The sequence below is a fragment of the Orycteropus afer genome, unplaced genomic scaffold (assembly GCF_000298275.1).
Source record: "Orycteropus afer afer isolate SDZICR_OR568_19922 unplaced genomic scaffold, OryAfe1.0 scaffold01079, whole genome shotgun sequence".
Classification (NCBI taxonomy): domain Eukaryota; kingdom Metazoa; phylum Chordata; class Mammalia; order Tubulidentata; family Orycteropodidae; genus Orycteropus; species Orycteropus afer.
The window spans coordinates 211,899-230,254 of NW_006922666.1; the positions used below are offsets into that span (position 1 = coordinate 211,899).

The window sequence follows — 18,356 nt, forward strand, 5'->3', positions numbered from 1 at the left end:
TAAGGTTGAAATAAATATATTTTCAGAAAGAATTTTTAAAAATTATACTAGAAACAAACTCTGGCTAAATTATCTAGAAGGGGCTTATTGGAAAATTATCCAGACACTCACAGAGCACTTCTGAAGGACATTTCTTGAAAAAATGTTTTCAGTGAAAGAATGTGAGATGTATCTGTTGATGAGAATTCTCCTTAGTCCATGGGTGCCATTGCCTAAAGATGGCCCATATAATCCTCATCCCCAACTTTGATTGTTTTTCTGTTGTCTTCCAGAGTTGAGCTACTTTATCTCACTAAGGAACTGCAAAAACTATTTGGTTTTCAATTTGACATAACTTCTGTTTGAAGCTATTGTGGTATACATTGCATGTCCTATGGTCAGAAACCTCCAAGCACTATGACTACCTTCCTTCATTCCAACCTCTCTCCCCACGCTACAACCCATCTCAGACATCCCTTCTTGCTAATAGAACCTTCATTTATTTCAGGTACAATGCGACTATGTGCTCTATGGAGGCTAGGAAGACTCTAGAGCATGCTAACCCCAAATCTTCTTGCTACTGATTAGTCTTGGATTGGGCATGTGGTATGACTGTTAAAGGTTGCCCTCTCTTTAGGGCTCTGGATGAAGTATGAGACCTTGATGCTTGGAAGTGCTGCAGCCCTTTAGAGACCATAGGGGAGTAGACAGTATGCTGAAGAAGATAGGGCAGAATATTGGAATGTATCTGAATCTTTGATGCTGTCAACTATTGACAGAGTTTGCTTAGTAAAAAACAAACCAAACCCACTGACATTGAGTTGATTCTGACTCACAGTGACTCTATAGGACAGAGTAGAACTGCCTCTTAGAGGTTCCAAGACTATAAATCTTTTACGGAGGCAGGCTGCCTCATCTTTCTCTCGCAAAGCGACTGGTGGCTTTGAACTGCCATCCTTTTGGTTAGCAGCCAAATGCTTTAACCACTGCACCACCAAATCTCCTTGTTCAGTTAACAGACCTCCTGCAATTCTGCTTAACATCATTATATACTCAACTTTCAGCTTTTTGAAGTGTGTGCTATTCTCTTGGTATTTTGTTGCCGCCAAGTTGATTCTGACTCGTAGAGACCCCCGTTAGGTTTCCAAGACTGTAAATCTTAATGGAAGTGGTTTGCCTTATTTTCCTTCCACAGAGCACCTGGTGGGTTTGAACCACTCACCTTTTGGTTAGGAGCCAAATGCCTTACCCACTATGACACCAGAGCTCCTTATTCTCTTGGTATAGCAGATAACTTTTTACTTTTGTCAGCACAGCTGGTCCTTCCTAGTGTCGATTATTCTGCTTATACTCTTATTTACATTTGAAAGCATTTGTTGGCTCCCAAAAAGATACAATGTTCTTCATAAATTTATATAGCTCACACACTAGGCTTTTATATAGACATTAACAGTCAATGTAGTTCCTAAATTACTTATCGGGAAGTCTTTAATTGATTTTTTATGTAATGCTAATGGGTTTAACAATCAGCAGTTAAAACTCATTCTTCAAATGACAAATGCAATCAAGGCTATGGCCAAGAATGAAACTGTTTGTACTTCAGAGAAAGGACCAGCTGAGGGCACTGTGCTCTCCAAATTACATGTCTTGCCAGGAGGAAGGGTACCTTTATTATGTATATCTTTCCATCTGCCTGTCTATATCTATCTATCCATTTATCTGTCTGTCTGAACATTTGATATCTATCTATCCATTTATCTGTCTGTCTGAACATTTGTCTATTTTATCTAATCTAATTGGATTAAATCATCCAAGTCCAAACACCTAATACTTGCCAAGAAAAACACACACACATACACACACGGGTGAATATCCACCAACTGTATAGAGAATAATTGCAAACTGTTTCATTAAGACATATCTACTGTATCTAAGCATTTTTCTCTGTCCGTGTGACAAATAATCCAAATGATTTACTTCAGTGTTACTTCAGGGTAAGAATTTCAATTTCAGTGTTTCTCACTCACACACACTTTCTCTCTCTCTCTCTCTCTTTCTCATTTTCACAAGGAGAGAGAGAAAGTCCTTTGTTGTTGTTGTTGTTGTTGTTGTGTGCCGTCGAGTCGGCCCTGACTCATAGCGACCCCTCCTTGGGTTTCCGAGGCAGTATCACTACAGAAGTAGGATTGCCCAACCTTCCTTCCGAGGAGTGGCTGGAAAGTCCTTAGGTGGTGCAAATGGTTAATGAGCTAAGCTGCTAACTGAAAGTTTGAAGGTTCTAGTTTACCCATACTCACCTTGAAAGAAAAACGTGGTGATCTATTTCTGAAAAATCAGCCACTGAAAACCCTATGGAGCACAGTTCTATTCTAACACACATGGGCTCACCATGAGTCAGAATTGACTCAGTGCCAACTAGTTTCTATGTACGTGTATACACTTACTGCTCACTTACTATCTCATTATTCAGTATTTTACATTTACGACCACAGTAAAAAATCTCCTATGCAACTATTTTGCACATTAACGATGTACCCTTGGCAGTAACAAACAACAAGGTGAGAGTAATGCTGGCTATGGCAGTTAGGGTGATGTGTCAACTTGGCTTTGGCCATGACTGGCAGTGGTTTGGCAGTTATGTAATGAAGTGATTTTGCTGTATGTAAAGAGGTAATTTAGTAGTTAGGTAATGATGTGGTCACCTTCCATTTTTGTATAATGCTAATCTTCGCAGAACACCTGGTCTCTGGAACCTAACCATGTTGATAAGTGAGGAGTGGGTGTGTAGAGAGAGAGCTCTTCAAGCAGGAGGGTACTTCTTAGGGATGTGTCCCTGCAATAAGATATCTTCTGTGTGTTACTGCTTTTCATAGATCTCGGTTTCCCTGGGTTATGGAAAATGTTTGAATACACATAAATAAGCCCACAACCTCTTCAGGGGGCTCTGGCTTTGTCACAACTCCCAGCTGCCCATTACTACAACTTCACCCACATTACCCCATCCTCACAACAGCAGCCCACCTTGATCACACTTCTGCAATTTGTATGCCTCGTGTTGGATGGTGGTGGACTGAGGATAGAAGGGTCTGAGACATAGCATCAGTAGATACAGTGACAGGCAGATGGCAGTGGCAGAGAAAATGACAATTGCATTTCTAATTACAGCAGCCTACCTGGTCCTTTGGAATGCTGAACTGCTGGCACTGACTTTTCAATTTAGGGAATTCATTGAGACAGATTATAGTTATCACTTCCTCTGAATCACATGGTGCTTTTCAAAATACCCTTTGGTGCAGTTTGTTTATTGCTGTAGTAGTGTTTTCAAATTGAATAAAATTAAAATTGAATATTTTCTGAATAATAGACCTTAGTTAAATTAATATGTTTGTGCATACTGGAACTCAGAAATAATCCTTTGTAATTAAGTCATGATTATCTTCTAGAAGAGAATATGATGAAAAATGTTTCACTGGAGTTGATTGCCATTTACTCAGTTAAGCTCTTTGGGGACAAAAATGTGACTATTACTTACTTTGACCCAGTGAGAGCATTAAGTGATAAACTTTTTACCTGAAACACACAGTGAATTAAACTTTTCTGCACAGGAGGTGATGTGAACCAGCAACCAAGTGATAAAGTCCCTTTAAATCTACTGCCTTCCTCCCATCTGAGGCTGTTCTTTGCTCAGTAACTTTCAAGCAGGAGGGCAGCTGGGTTAACCCAAGATTTTGAAACTTCTGCAGAGTTATATTTTTACATGGCTGCTTCTTTATTTAGCTAAAAGTTGTGATTATACAGAATACCAAACATGGTCATATTTATATACAGATACTAAAGCCATTTATAGTGTGTCCTTTTATTCTTTGATCAAAAATTTTTTGAGCATCTCTGAATATCTCTGGTATTTTTCTATATGCTGAGAAAGAGTGATGGACAAAAAAAAATTCTAGTAGAGTTAGAAAACAAACAAATTAAAACTGGATGTTTAGTGGGAACTTTTCTGTTGCCTTGGATTTTCAAATAAAGTCACAAACCAAAGAACCCTAGGTAATTTGATCTCTAAGTTATGAAAGGGGCCGCTGTATCATTTACTTTAGATTTGCTCGATATATTTGTTAGGGTACTCTAGCTGCTGTAAGAAATAAACTTTGGATTTTCAATGGCTTAAGACAATAAACATGTTTTTTTTCCATAATTGTAACGTTCTGATACATTAGTTATTGGCTTGGTGAGTAGTGTCCTGCAGGTTGTGATTCAGGGAGCTAGGCACCTTCCATTGTGTGGTTCCACTGTTCTTAAGGAACAAAGAGGCCTCAATAGATAATTGGAAGAAGAGGGATGAGAGGTAAATTTCCACTAATTTCTTAATCTCTCTGCAGAGAGGTGACACACATCACTGCCATTCATATACCATTGGTTACAACTAGAGTCATATGACTGTGCCTGGGTGCAAGCAGGTCCAGAACATGTCATTTCTGGTTGGACAACTGCTTCCCAATAGCATCTTCATACTGTGAATTGGGACACATATTTTTGGTGGGCAGTGGATGTTGCTGCCACATCAAGAGAGGCCAGAAGCTTTTAGCCTATCACCCACTTCTAGCCTATATACGAGATGGCCAGAGACTGATCAGGAAGAACAAGGTGGTTACTAGGAAGGAAAGTGTCAACATAGTCAGGAGCACTTTCTCCTTTCTCTTTTCACCTACCAGAGTCCAGGTGAGCTTAACTGGGATCAATAGAACTACACAAAAGATAGTGAGAGAGGTATTTTCTATAAGGAGAGGAAGTTACTGGTTTAATGACCATGGGCTTATGCTGAACTCCTGATAGGACATTGGATCATGCAGTGGGGGAATGACTATAAAAGGAGCAAACTATTTCCAGTGACCCAAGATGGCCTCCTGGGTCAGAGTGGGTGCTACTCTGTGGAAGGAGGCTGGGGTTCAGCAGTCTTAAAAGAACTTGGCCCAAGAATACAGTCTGCTAGGAGGAGAAGATTGTAGCATAAGGAGGAGTCTATATGTGAGGTAATGCAAGAAAGAAGAAGAGAGAAGGAATTTAGAAGGTCAACTAGAGAAGCTCAACCAGTATATTTTATATGATCACCATATTCTGACTTATTGGTTCAGGTTGTCTCTGCTACTTGATAATAATGTGAAGTGTTACTTAAAGTGTTTTCTTTGGATCATTATCAGAAGCAGCAGCATTGCATGGAGTTTCTTAGAAATATAAATTATCAGGCCTTATCTCACATCTAGGAGTTCTGGTGGCATGGTGGTCAAGGCATTTGGCTGATAATCAAAAGGTCAGACGTTTGAACCCACCAGCCACTCTGGGGGAGAAAGATGAGGCAGTTTGCTTCCGTAAAGATTGACAGCCTTCGAAACCCTGTGGGGCAATTCTTCTGTCACTATGAGTCAGAACTGACTCAATGGTAGTGGGTATTTTTTTTTTTTTCTTTTGCCAAGAAGGGGTAGTTATCCCAGATCTACCAAATTAGAATATCTGGTGTAGGAGCCAGAACTCTGTTTCTTAACAATCTCTTCTGGTGATACTTACGCATGAGTGTTAAAGGAAACACTGAAAAATGGACCTCATAGTAATAATGGTACTAACCCATTGCCATTGAGTCAGATCCCACTCATAGCGATGCCTCCTTGGGTTTCCGAGGCAGTATTACTACGCAAGTAGATAGTCCAATCTAATGGTACTGGAGAAAAATATTTTTAAGGTAATTTTACAGTTTTGTTAGCCGTTAGTTATGTGGATTTCTTTGTAGTGTTTTCTGGTAAAAACTATCATCATAATGTTGCTGTTTACCAAGACTAATCAAGGAAAACATGTAAAGGTTTTAAAATTGGTGAGATAAATTCAGTAGTAAGTCAACTAGATCAAGGAAAAAAAAAAAAACAGGATGGCCTTATTTTGTATAACAATTTTCTTTACGGTTGCTTCCATAGAACAGTGACTCTGTGCTGACACTAAGACCTGCTTATATATTTGTTATGTAATTGTAGGAAACTGTCTGCATTGAAATACCTTTATTGAATCCAGACGACACCATTATTCACTTAGATGTGTCCTTAACAAATTCAGCCCTTACTGGACTCACCAGACTGGCGCTAAATCCTCAACAAACTATCAACTATGTTGTTAAGTATTCTCCAGCTAATACAGGCTTCAGAGAGGAAAGGTATGGTTTGAATGTTGCATATATATTTCATTGTTAATCCTTGAAATTGTCTTTTAAAATTATTATTTCTATGTACGATATCATCATTAAGATTATACTTGCTTGTAGCTTTAGATTTGTGAAATTTCACTCCTTGATAAAATATGATACTTTAGAATTACCTTTTCTTTTCTTCAGTGCAAAAATATTATTTCTTGAAATATCACATTAAATAATTGCTAATTTTCTCCTATACCCCCTCTTTCACTTCACTTTACATGACCTAAGTCTTTCTAGGTTTAAATCTAAACTAAATGAAAATAATTTCAAAAGGACTAGGGATTAAACTTCCAATATCCTTGATGAAAATTAATATATATTGTCAATTTAAAGAGAAATGATCCATTTGGAGAACATAGAAAAATTTAAATTAAGAATGTTGTTCTATGTGGAAAATCCATGTGTACATGGGCATGTTTATATTCACACTTATATACATATATATGTACGTCTGTACCCATATATATGCATGTACACACACACATTAGCAGTGTAATGATAAGTGTTCTTATAACATGTTAATTGTGAAAAACTTTATTTGCACTGTATACCCACCAGCCACTCCTTCAGAGGAAGATGAGGCAATCTACTTCTGTAGTGATACTGCCTTGGAAACCCAAGGAGGGGTCGCTATGATTTGGGTCTGATTTGATGGCAAATAACAACAACAAGAACAACATACATAACCTCACACGAAAACACATAGCCTCTATATTCACAATTAACTCAATTAGTGTAGTAAAATGATCCATTTTACATAATATTCAATTTATCAAAATTTTAAAGACTATAATTGAATTTGGATTGGTGTGTACAATATTATTTCATTATTATTTACATGAAAATGTCCTTTGCCAGTTACATCCTTTTTCCAAGTAATGATAATTCTTCTTGATACCTCTAGCACAGCATCTTATCATTGAAACCAAGTAACTGTTATATTAATAAATGAATAATTTTTTACTTTTGTGAAATTTTAAAGGGTAGTTTTCTGTTCATAATGTGAAGCATGGATATAAGACTATAACATATCATAACAGTTACTTTTGTGATAGATTACCATTAGATATGTAGGCTGGTCTCATCTCTCTGGTGTGATTTTATGGGCTTTGTGAGCAGAAACTGAATCTAGAATTTTCCTCATCAACATATATTAAAAGAAATAATCTTAGCTAATACTCATTGACTGCCTACTCTGTTATTGACGACACTAGACCCTGTATTTTACACACATAAACACATGACATTTCTACAGCAACCTTGAGAGGTAGGAATGATTCCCAGTATTTTATAAATGATGAAATTGAAGCTCGAAGAAGTTAAGTGACTTGTCCAAAGTTGCACAAATAATAGGTTACAGAACTGGTATACCTGTCTAGTTATAATTTTAGATTACCCCAAGCTCTGTATCCCCAAGAGCTAAGCACATGCTGATTATAAGGGAAGCCCACCTGAACTGCAGGTTACTTGATAATCTTCATATGAAAATAGACAAGTGTTCAACAAATTAAAAATAATCTAATCACAGTTAGAAATCAGGTATTTTCCCAGGAAGATCCTGCAAGGCATTTAAATTTCTTATGTTTAAACATTTTTCATTGATTCAGAAGGCATTTTTAAATAGATATTAATGACCATGACACTGTTTTTCTTGAGTAACAAATGATGACATGATTTTCTCACTGCAAAATGAGAAACTTAAAAATGTATCCATAATGAGAATAGAATGTGACTCTGAGCAATTGTCAATTAATGCATTTTAAACCACCTGTTTCAACCAGTTTGGGATTTTTTTCTGCCAGATTTCCTATAAAAATTAAAATCACTGAAAATATGTTCTATATTTCTCTCCAACAGCATTATTTTTCAACCTGATGTGGGTTTAGAATTCTGGTATGCACTAAGATTAACTACTGAATCACCAAAGGCTACTACAATGCCGGAAGTTAAATGTGAGGTTGGAAAGTAAGTATTATTTAATAGATACAGTTATTTCTTGAAAGAAAAATAGATAGTAGATACTATTTTAGAATGCATTTAATATTTGAATAAGAAATAAAAATATTTCCAGTGTTTGTTCTTCTTTTCCAGAATAGGTTTGATATGTAGACTACCCTGTGGAAAACTTAGTTAATGCCATTTTCTCTCAAGATATGACCATTCATATTGTTAAATCAACAACAAAAAGAAAGAGACCTTTAAACAAATATTTATTAAGTTGCTAAATCAGCTAGCAGATAAACATTTGGTCTGAATTTGGTGTGAAGTTTTCCCTTGGAAAAGAAAGGGAAGGCTATATAGCTTGGAAAGAGAGCATCTAACAAAGAAACTCTGGGTTATTGCTCAAGTGAGAAGTCTTTAATTTTTTGAGGAGGGATTGTAAAAGCAGGTAAAAATAATTCATTGGAAATTCTGCTCTTTTGATTGATTTGGCTTCAGTTGACTGAGTCAAAGAGACCCTAATCGACAAGCTGGTTGATATAAGCCAGTTTTTTTCAGTCATAATTAGTGTCTTCCACAGTTTATGGCCATGCTAGGGGGAGCTCTGGTAGTGTAGTGCCTAAGGCATTGGCCTGCTAACCAGAAGGCTGGCTGTTCAAACCCACCAGCCACTCCCTGGAAGAAGATTGGGCAATCTACTTCCATAGTGATAACGCCTTGGAAACCTAAGAAGGGGTCCCTATGAGCCGAATTTCCTTGATGGCAGTGCATGAACTTAGAGGACATTATGCTGAGTAAAGTTGGTTAATCACAAAAGAACAAATATCGTATGAGATTACTATTGTAAAAAGTCAAGAATAGGGTTTCACATAAAAAGAAATATCATTTGATGATTAACATGGTTGGGTGGAGAAGGGATGGTAAACCACTAACTAGAAGATGGACACATATTAACTTGGTTGAAAGAATAGGAAAGAGATGGAAACAACCTAAATGCCTATCAACGGAGGAATGAATCAACTAAGTATGGTACGTATACATAATGGAATACTATTGCAGTGGTGAACATGGATGTGCATGTATCTCTTTGTATCATGGCTCTTATTTATCTAGGATATGTGCCTAGTAGTGGTATTGCTAGTTGTTGTTGTTGTTATGTGCCATCGAGTCGGACCCGACTCATAGCGACCCCTCCTTGGGTTGCCGAGGCAGTATCACTACGGAAGTAGATTGCCCAACCTTCGGATCATATGGTATTTCTGTTTCTAGCTTTTTTAAAAGAAATTGCCATACCTTTTTCCACAATGGTTGCCCCATGTTATAGTCCTACCAGCAAGGTATGAGGGTTTGAGTCTCTCCATGCCCTCACCAGCATTTGTTGTTTTATTTTTCTTTCTTTCTTCTTCTTCTTCTTTTTTTTTTTTTTAACTTACCTGTTAGTTCTGGGGTAAGAGCTCATTGTAGTTTGGAGTTGCATCTCTCTAATGACTAATGATCACAAGCATTTCTTCATATGTTTGTTAGCTGCCTGAATGTCTTCGTTGGTGAATGGTTTATTTTATTCTGCAACTGCAAAAAGGCTTGACATATCTTCAATTCTAATTTATTTTTATTGCTCTGGTAGCGTAGTGCCTAAGGTACTTGACTGCTAACCAGAAAGCTGGCGGTTCAAACCCACCAGCCTCTCCTCGGAAGGAAGATGGCACAATCTACTTCAGTAGTGATACTGCCTCGGAAACGCAAGGAGGGGTCTCTATGAGTCAGGTCCAACTCAACGGCCCATAACAACAACAACAAGCAATTTAAAAATACATATTCTATTTATTTATTTTATTTAAGTTCTAATAATGAGTGCAGTAAGGACATAGCCTTAATTTTCTCAGTTCATGTTTTTCTGTCACCTAAAACTTAGAGACCTTATCAAAAAGGCAATATAACAAATCATAGATCTCTGAAAAACTTTTGCTGGAAAGATCTAATAAATGATGTTAGTACCAAAATATGTGAAGCAATTAACCTGCCTCAACCTGAGATTTAAATGCTGATTATATCTGAAGAAGTCCATTTTATGGATGTACTTAATTAAAACTTAGGAAGGATGATGATCAAATACTATTTAGGAAATTGTGACCAACTTTCTTTTTCTATCTTTTTAATTTCTTATAGTAGTAAAAGTAGCCACATGCCATCTCGGTAAATAGAAATAGAATAAATGGTCCCCTTATTACTGTATTTTCTGAGTTATTTACTTATAGCCAAGTCCAAGGCAAGTACCTGCAACTTTATTATCTAAACAGATGCAAGGACTCATTTATAAACACTTTTCAATTTCAATTAATGACAAGCTGTGTTTGAAATTGACCTTGGCAAGGGAATAAGTTGAAATCTTAGTGTGTTGAATTAAAACATAAGACACTAGAAACAGTTAAAACCCAGAGTTTTGCATCAACTATGAACATCAAATTTGCTTCTGAATGATGATTAAACATTTTCCCTCACAGTAGCATAGAAACCTAGTTTGAAAATATTCATATTTTTCTGTGAAAGTGCCTATGAGAAAATTTGGGACAACTGGCTTTCTGCATAATACCAAGGAGCTGCTTAACAATGACAAATAATAATAATAATAATGGGAAATCTTTCATAATATTTAATGTGTTTTATTTAATACAAATGATAAAAGTTTAGCTATTTTCATCCAATTTCCCAGTAAAATATATATGTGCTTGGTGAAATAATATATTTATGATTTAGAGTAAGTTGTTAAATTTGTATTTTGTATACTAATCAGGAAAATGGCCATTCATTTGAATTATAGAATGCTCATTAAGGGAGTGATTTCTGCCCAGCACATATTGTTAATTTTCTCCTTTCAGAGGACCGTGATACTGTAAAAATTAATAATATATGTTTAGTGACAATTACATTTATATTTTTACAGTTTTGATATCTTTTAGATTTAATCTTGATCCCTTTGGGGTTATGATCAAGAGACAGTAAAGAGAGAGATAAGCAAAACTGTGCATAGATAAAGTTATAGTATTATGGTGTTCAAGGTTATGAAAGATAATGCAGGATTATTTGGAGTGTGCATAAAAAGCATTAGAAATTATCATCGACTGAGAATTACCAGTCGTCTTTGATATTCTTTGCTTCGAGCATAGCTGTCAGTCACATATTTGGTATTTACTTACCATTAATTTGAACTGTATTAATATTATTGAGAAATTTTGGATTTATTACTCTTTATTATCATTTCTAGACTAAGATAGCTTTCTTGGGTAGGTGTACAGTTACAAAATAATGGGTAAACACTATTCCTAAAACTGGAATCTTTTCTAATATACAATTTGCAATGACATTTGGTTTAAAAAATGGAGGATCAGGTATTACTTATTTTAGCAAAATGTCATTAGCTTATACATGATCATTCTTATTTTGAAACTCATAAAAGTTATTAATTTATAGAATTATCATTAAGTAAGTTTATGAGTGCTAGGAATCTAACTATCTTTAATTTTTCTGCCAGATGTGTTACTCAAATGATTTCCTTGACTAATCCTACACATGAAATCTTAGCATTGGAAATAACAAACAGTAATCCCGTAAATTTTGTCCTGGACATTAACAGAACAACACCAGTAAGTGCATTCAGAAAGCTAAGTAACCAGCCATTACTAGATTATTCCACAATTCTAATTTTGGAACACCCTGTAATATTGTCATTTGAATTATTAATAAGGTTGAAAATTTCTTCGATTTAAAAAGAAATTGATTACATATGTGTGTATGTGTGTGTGTGTATTCCTCAAATTTTGATTTATCAAAAAACAGTGTCATGTTCATATAAATTTTTGAAAGTATATATGAGCATATGGAAGCATATGAGTCATGCTCATTATCACTAAGTCGTAAATAAACTGTATGCGTTTTCTTTCTGACCATTTTAAGAATCAGTTTATGCAATAGTCTTCCAGTTATGATTTTGACTCAGCAGTCATTATGTGTGTCCAGAGTCCCAAAAGCCCAGCTGTTTTTTAGTTCTTCCTGAGTTCCTGTGCTGTTTTTTAGTTCTTCCTGAGTTCCTGCCCACATACCCTCCCGCTTACAGACTGTTCCCCTCTCCTCTCCTTCTGTCACATTTTCTCAGTCCAGGGTCTACAACAACGACTGGGGTCAATCAGCGAGCATCAATCACTTTTCTCCTTCACCCACATTACACAACAAAATCTGAAGCTTTTTAGCATGACTGTTTCCAAAATAAATAATACCAAACATTTGAATTGTATGCCTAAAATAATATACTTTAGGGTAAAGTTTAAAATGGTAATTGTTATAAACTATTTTTAAGAAAGGACCTCACATTAATCACAAAGCTCTCCTAAGTAGATGAAGTATTTGAACAAAGGCTTTTTACCATTTTCTCCTTAATGATTGTTGAACAAATCTGCAATATAGTGTTTTTATATCTTTTTAACATGTCTTATTAATCACCAGTTGCCACCTAATTATATCGTAGTATGAAATTAGTTCTCAGCTACCATAATGTGTCAAATCGTTTGTTGTTGTTGTTATCTATCTCAGGAGTTGTTTCTATCACTAAGGCCATATTTTCTTTCTTTGTTTTCAACTTTTACTTTCCACTTACCAATCATTATCAATGGATCTTGAATGCATGTTTGATCAATTTCAGAAGTTGGTAAAAATCTTCAATTTCTTCATCTTTGGCTTAGTGGTTCGTGGATAAATTTGAATTATAGTTGTATTAAATGGTCTTCCTTGCAGGAGCACAGATACTATCCTATCACTGACAACCTTCTAGTTCAGGATTGATCTTGAAATTTTCTTTTTGACATGAATGTGACTCTTTTCCTCTTCAATTTGCCATTCCTGGCACAGTAGCACATGTAACTGCCACTTAACTAGATGTCAGTTATTTTCAGAAACCACCTTATATTAAATAATTAAGAATATATACTCCTCTTTAATATTTCCAATCATGGCTTTCTAGTTTGATCTTTCTTTTATCCACTAGTATTATTCAGCACTTAATATGTGCAAATAATTTAATATTTTATTGAAGGTAAGTTGTAGGAATCATGCCATTCCAACACTAAATACTTCAGATTATGTGTCTTAAAATCTTATCACTCTCTTACATCATTTAGTATTCAGTCCACATTCAATTGACTCAATTTTCACTTGAATATCTTTTCCTCTTGACACTTACTTTTAATAAAATGTTTTTGTAGTTTTTAAAATTTCCAGCACTTAAAGGAAGGTTGGGTAATCTACTTCCGTAGTGATACCACCTCGGAAACCCAAGGAGGGGTCGCTATGAGTCAGGTCCCACTCGATGGCACATAACAACAACAGCAGCAGCAGCATATTAAATGTAACCTACTACACAAAACTAGTAGGCTTTCTGTAGTTAAATTCCTGCTAACTGTATTTATCCTTCTCTTCTTGAAACTATAGGAAATGCATTTTTCAGTGAATTTTTGGAAGAAATTAAGGATCTTTTTAAATTGTATAACTATGTTGTTATTGGGTGCCATGGGATAGATTCCAACTCATAGCAAGCCCATGTATTACAGATTAGAACTGCCTCGTAGGATTTTCTTGGCTCTAATCTTTACAGAAGCAGGTCTCCAGATCTTTCTCATGAAGAGTGACTGGGTTTGAACTGCCACTTAACTGCCAACCTTCTGTTTAGCAGTCAGGTGCTTAACAGTTATCTCTCTCTCTCTCTCTCTCTCTCTCTATATATATATATATATACACACACACATATACACATACTACTACCAGTTCCCCTAGAGCCATTTCCATTGGACTCATGATGGTCCCATGTGTGCAAAGTTGAATTGTTCTCCATAGAGTTTTCATGTCTGTGACCTTTTGGAAGCAGATCAGCAGGCCTCTGTTCTGAGGTGCCTCAGGGTGGGATCAAACAACCAACCTTTTGGTTAGCACCCCAGCACTTAACCATTTGTGCCAGAAAGAGAAAGAGAGTTGGCTTTTTTCATATTTTCTAAGTTGCAAAATTTTATTATTTACTTTTTGATAAAATTTATATTGATATTAATTTGCTTTCATGACGTCTATACTAATTTATAACCCGGAAATATTAGAGATGTCAGAGGAGAAGTCAGCCTGAGGTAAAAGAAATATTTGCTATAGTCTAGCATTTTGGTTACATTAGGTACTCACACCCCCATTATATTTCAGAGTCACTGGTTTCTTTCACTGTCCTTAAAGAGGTCATTCAAATTCATCCCAACAGATTCACATTATTCAAGCAGATCACGGTCATACCATGAGTGAGTGTGGAAGAAAGATGAGGAGAACTTCATTGCACACAAAAGAAGCTTATCTTAAATCTGTGCTTACAGTCACTCATTTCTTTGACACCACCAAACCTACAGTTTAGGTTCCTGGTAGTTTGATATGGACCATGGCTTGGATGATGAGTTATGGGCTTCAGAATAAAAGGCATAAATCTTGTATTAGGGGTTCTAACTCAGTTTACAAAATTAAGCCCAACTTCCTTTTCCATATCAAGTAAGTTAATGTGGTCAGTGGCTGGGGAAGAACATGCAGTGAGCATTAGCAAACACTCTTATCACAGAGTGATTTACAAATGTCAGCCGAGCAGGCATGCTGAGAGAGGAGAAGGTGTGCAAGGCCACACATTTATCAAAGGGTATCAACCTTGTATGTAGCCAAAACACAAAGTTGCTGACTCACAAAAGTACTCATTGCTGTTTATCTTTTTCTTCTTCCTATATTTGCACAGCTGGTCATCGGTGCTCGCACCACCATAAAATTAGCTGTTCACTTCCAACCTACTGTACTCGGAAGGGCTGCTCACCAATCTACGATATCCTTCCGCTGTACGCAGGTATGATGTTCTTAAACCAAATCAGATTAATTACATTTAGAGGATTGTGTTCTTAGATTGCTTGAATGAGGGAGAATCTACACCCAGATTTAAGAAACTGTTTTTTTTAATATAATGGCACATTACTGACATTTATGTGATATTCTGACTTGGGTTTTACTACTCAACTTATCCGTGAATTTAATTATAAAAATGTAAAGAGTAGAATGAAAATAATTGTGTCATTTTTTTACTCCATTTCATCTGTACAGTGTGCCTGAATGATAGTAATTTAAAAACACAATAATCATTATTTTGAGCTCCTCTAAATGCCCAACATGTCATTCTAAGAATTTTTCAGTTCATTCTCTCTCTATGTCCTATAATGTAAGTATTATTATCAAGCCCATTACACAGATCAGGAAACTGAGACAGGTAAGTTAGGATCACACAGCTAGTAAGAGATTGAGCTGATATCTGAACCCAAGATGTCTGCTTTTAGCGCATTTCCACAACCACTTTTCACAGCTACCTGCTGTGATGGTAATTCTCTTACTTCCAACAAAAATTTAGATAACTTTTCACTTATTATTATTTTTCACTTCTTCAGGTCTTAACAGGGAAGAAAGTAAATGGTGAGGTACATACTTTCAATTCTGAGGACAAAAGGAAATCCAAACTGTGCCATGTGAGGGGCAGTGGAATCAAATGTAATGCCAAGTCTCAATGACAGTGCAGGGCATGGGGATGACTACAGTGTCCTTTTTAAAAACTGTGTAATTTATCCTTAGAAAAATTATTTTGATACTGCAAAGTTTTCTCAAGAATAACTGACCTATACATGATTTGAAGTAAACACTGGAAGTAGATTTGATTCTCAAAAATATTAATGAAAAAAGCAGTAATTCTCAGAGTAGAAAGTATATTGGTGATGATTATTTTATTTTACACATACAATTTTAACAAGATGATCTTTTCAATGCTCCAAACCAAGGATAGAACCTCTCCATCTTACTTAATCATTGTGGAAAATATTATTCCTCACATTTCTGTGGTAATCATAGCTATCTATTCAAGGATAAGTAGGCAAAAGTTTAATCCTAGAAGTTGAAAAGGACATTGTTTACCAGACATTAAAAAAATCGAACAAGAATCAGCTCACACCTTGTGTGGACCAGTTGAGCACTGATGCCTCATTTCAGTCATTCTGAATATCTCCTTCCATGTTGTAGCCAGTCTCCAAGGAGTTGCCCGCAGCTGGAATAAATCAATAACTCATTCTTTTAGCCTCTGGGACCAGATCTTTTCAACCTATTTAATGTATTGCTCTGACCTTTTCAATCTTTCCTGTTCTTTTCATCTCTGAATCAATTGGGTCCTCCTCTTTTGTTTCATTTACCCAATCCACATCCTTTCCAAACAAAATACAGTTCATTATAAAGTATTAATTGAATGAATTTTTGAAAATACAATATATATAATGTAGATGTAGATGTCTAAGGAAGGTTTTTGTTTTGTTTTGTTCTTTTAAAAAAAGCACTAAGACTTTAGAGTTTATTTTTCTAGGTCTAAGAGTTTGGAATAAATTTTCACCATTGGAGGGGTATAAATCATAGCAATTTTTTTTCCTTCTCTTGGGTTCACTGGTAAAATGAGCCTTTAAAATAATGCAATCACTAAAAGATTTATAAAACACAAATTTATATATAGTTCTGCAATCCTCTATATTCAAAGAAACATGTTATGGATTTTCTTTCACTACCTGTCTTACTTTGGAACAATCTTAAAGCATATTTCCCTCTTTTTGTTGGAATTTAGGTTTAGAAACATGGATTTATTTTGGGACATTATAAACCATGTCTTTGTTGATTACTTTTTTAACATGACATTTTTATTGTGAAAATATAGGTAAACAACATCTACCAATCAACATTTTTCAAGTACCATTCAGTGACACCAATAACCTCTTTATTCCTTTGCAACAGTAAAGTGTTCTGTGCACAAGTATGAGATACCCGAACTGAGTCACAGTCTCTTATAATCTCGAGGGGTTTTTCTTCTAAATGAATACAAAAAGAACATTTTCAGACTGGGTTTTGCAGGTTTGTGAAACCCAAGTAGGGAACAATAGCCATATTGAACTTCCCACAAATAATTTCCAAGCGACCCCTTCATATGATTTGAACAAAGAACATACATTACACGACACACTGGGGATAAACTTTTAAGGAAACTTCAGTCTGTGCTTGGTCTTCCTTGCCTTCATGTAGTAACTATCTGAATTTCATTTCAAATTCATCCTAAGGTGCTAGAAGCTTCATCTAGTGTTTAGCCCTCCATTTGTTACACAAATTAATTTTTTAAAAAAAAGCCTGGCAGAAATGTAAGGTTTTCTGTTAAAGTTTCTTCTATACTGAAAATAACCTCGTTGTTGTTATATGCCGTCGAGTTGGCCCGACTCTTAACGACCCCTCCTTGGGTTGCTGAGGCAGTATCACTACGGAAGTAGATTGCCTCATCTTCTTTCCGAGGGGTGGCTGGTGGGTTTGAACCACCAGCCTTCTGGTTAGCAGTCAAGTGCCTTAGGCACTATGCTACCAGAGGTCCTGAAAGTAAACTTATATGCATAGAAATAAGTTTTATATTTGAATATTGGTGTCTTACACTCTTCTTTTATAGTTTAGAAACATATTGATTTATTGTTAAATAAAATAAAAATAATTAGGAAAAGGAAGGGCAAATAAAAGAATACATGTTTAATGTGGAAAACAAAACTTATCTTCTGAAATGTCTAAGAGTATTACGTGTATTAAGTGTTGCAAATAAAATTCATGTGCTAGGACAAATATGCTATGCATTTTTATCTCTAAACAGTTTAAAGAATGGAAATTCTTCTTCTCTGGAGTAGGACTATTGCCTGAGCCAGTAGAAACAAAAAGAGTAGCCACCTATCTCAAATATCCGGAACCTATTGTTATACGTTACAGTAATCCCACCATGGACGATGTTCTCATCAATCTCAGACTAACCAGTAAGTTAAATTTCTTATATTTTATAGATGTTATTTTATACCTGTTAATCAAACTTTATTTTTGATAGAATCAAAACATTTTACTCCTTAAAAGTAAGTTTGAAGGTGGTATATTGAGTTCTCCCACTTTTACTGTAGAACTGTCTTGTTTCTTTCTTCAATTCTGTCAGCATTTGCTTCATGTATTTTGGGGTTCTGATGTTAGGTGCAAAGAGGTCTGGTGGCACAGTGCCTAAGGCATTTGACTGCTAACCAGAAGGTTGGCGGGTCAAACCCCCCAGCCACTC

At 35.8% G+C, this 18,356-nt stretch overlaps 1 protein-coding gene across 1 annotated transcript in view; it reads left to right on the forward strand.

Annotated features, from left to right (window-relative positions):
- Positions 1-18,356, forward strand: part of LOC103212728 (cilia- and flagella-associated protein 47) — a gene marked incomplete at its 5' end in the record, with an annotated part of 285,428 nt that overhangs the window by 204,571 nt on the left and 62,501 nt on the right. The window contains 5 exons of the mRNA XM_007958686.2: positions 6,000-6,175; positions 8,072-8,179; positions 11,685-11,796; positions 14,955-15,059; positions 17,913-18,069. Coding sequence (XP_007956877.2) covers positions 6,000-6,175; positions 8,072-8,179; positions 11,685-11,796; positions 14,955-15,059; positions 17,913-18,069 — 658 coding nt within the window. The remainder of the gene's footprint in view (positions 1-5,999; positions 6,176-8,071; positions 8,180-11,684; positions 11,797-14,954; positions 15,060-17,912; positions 18,070-18,356) is intronic.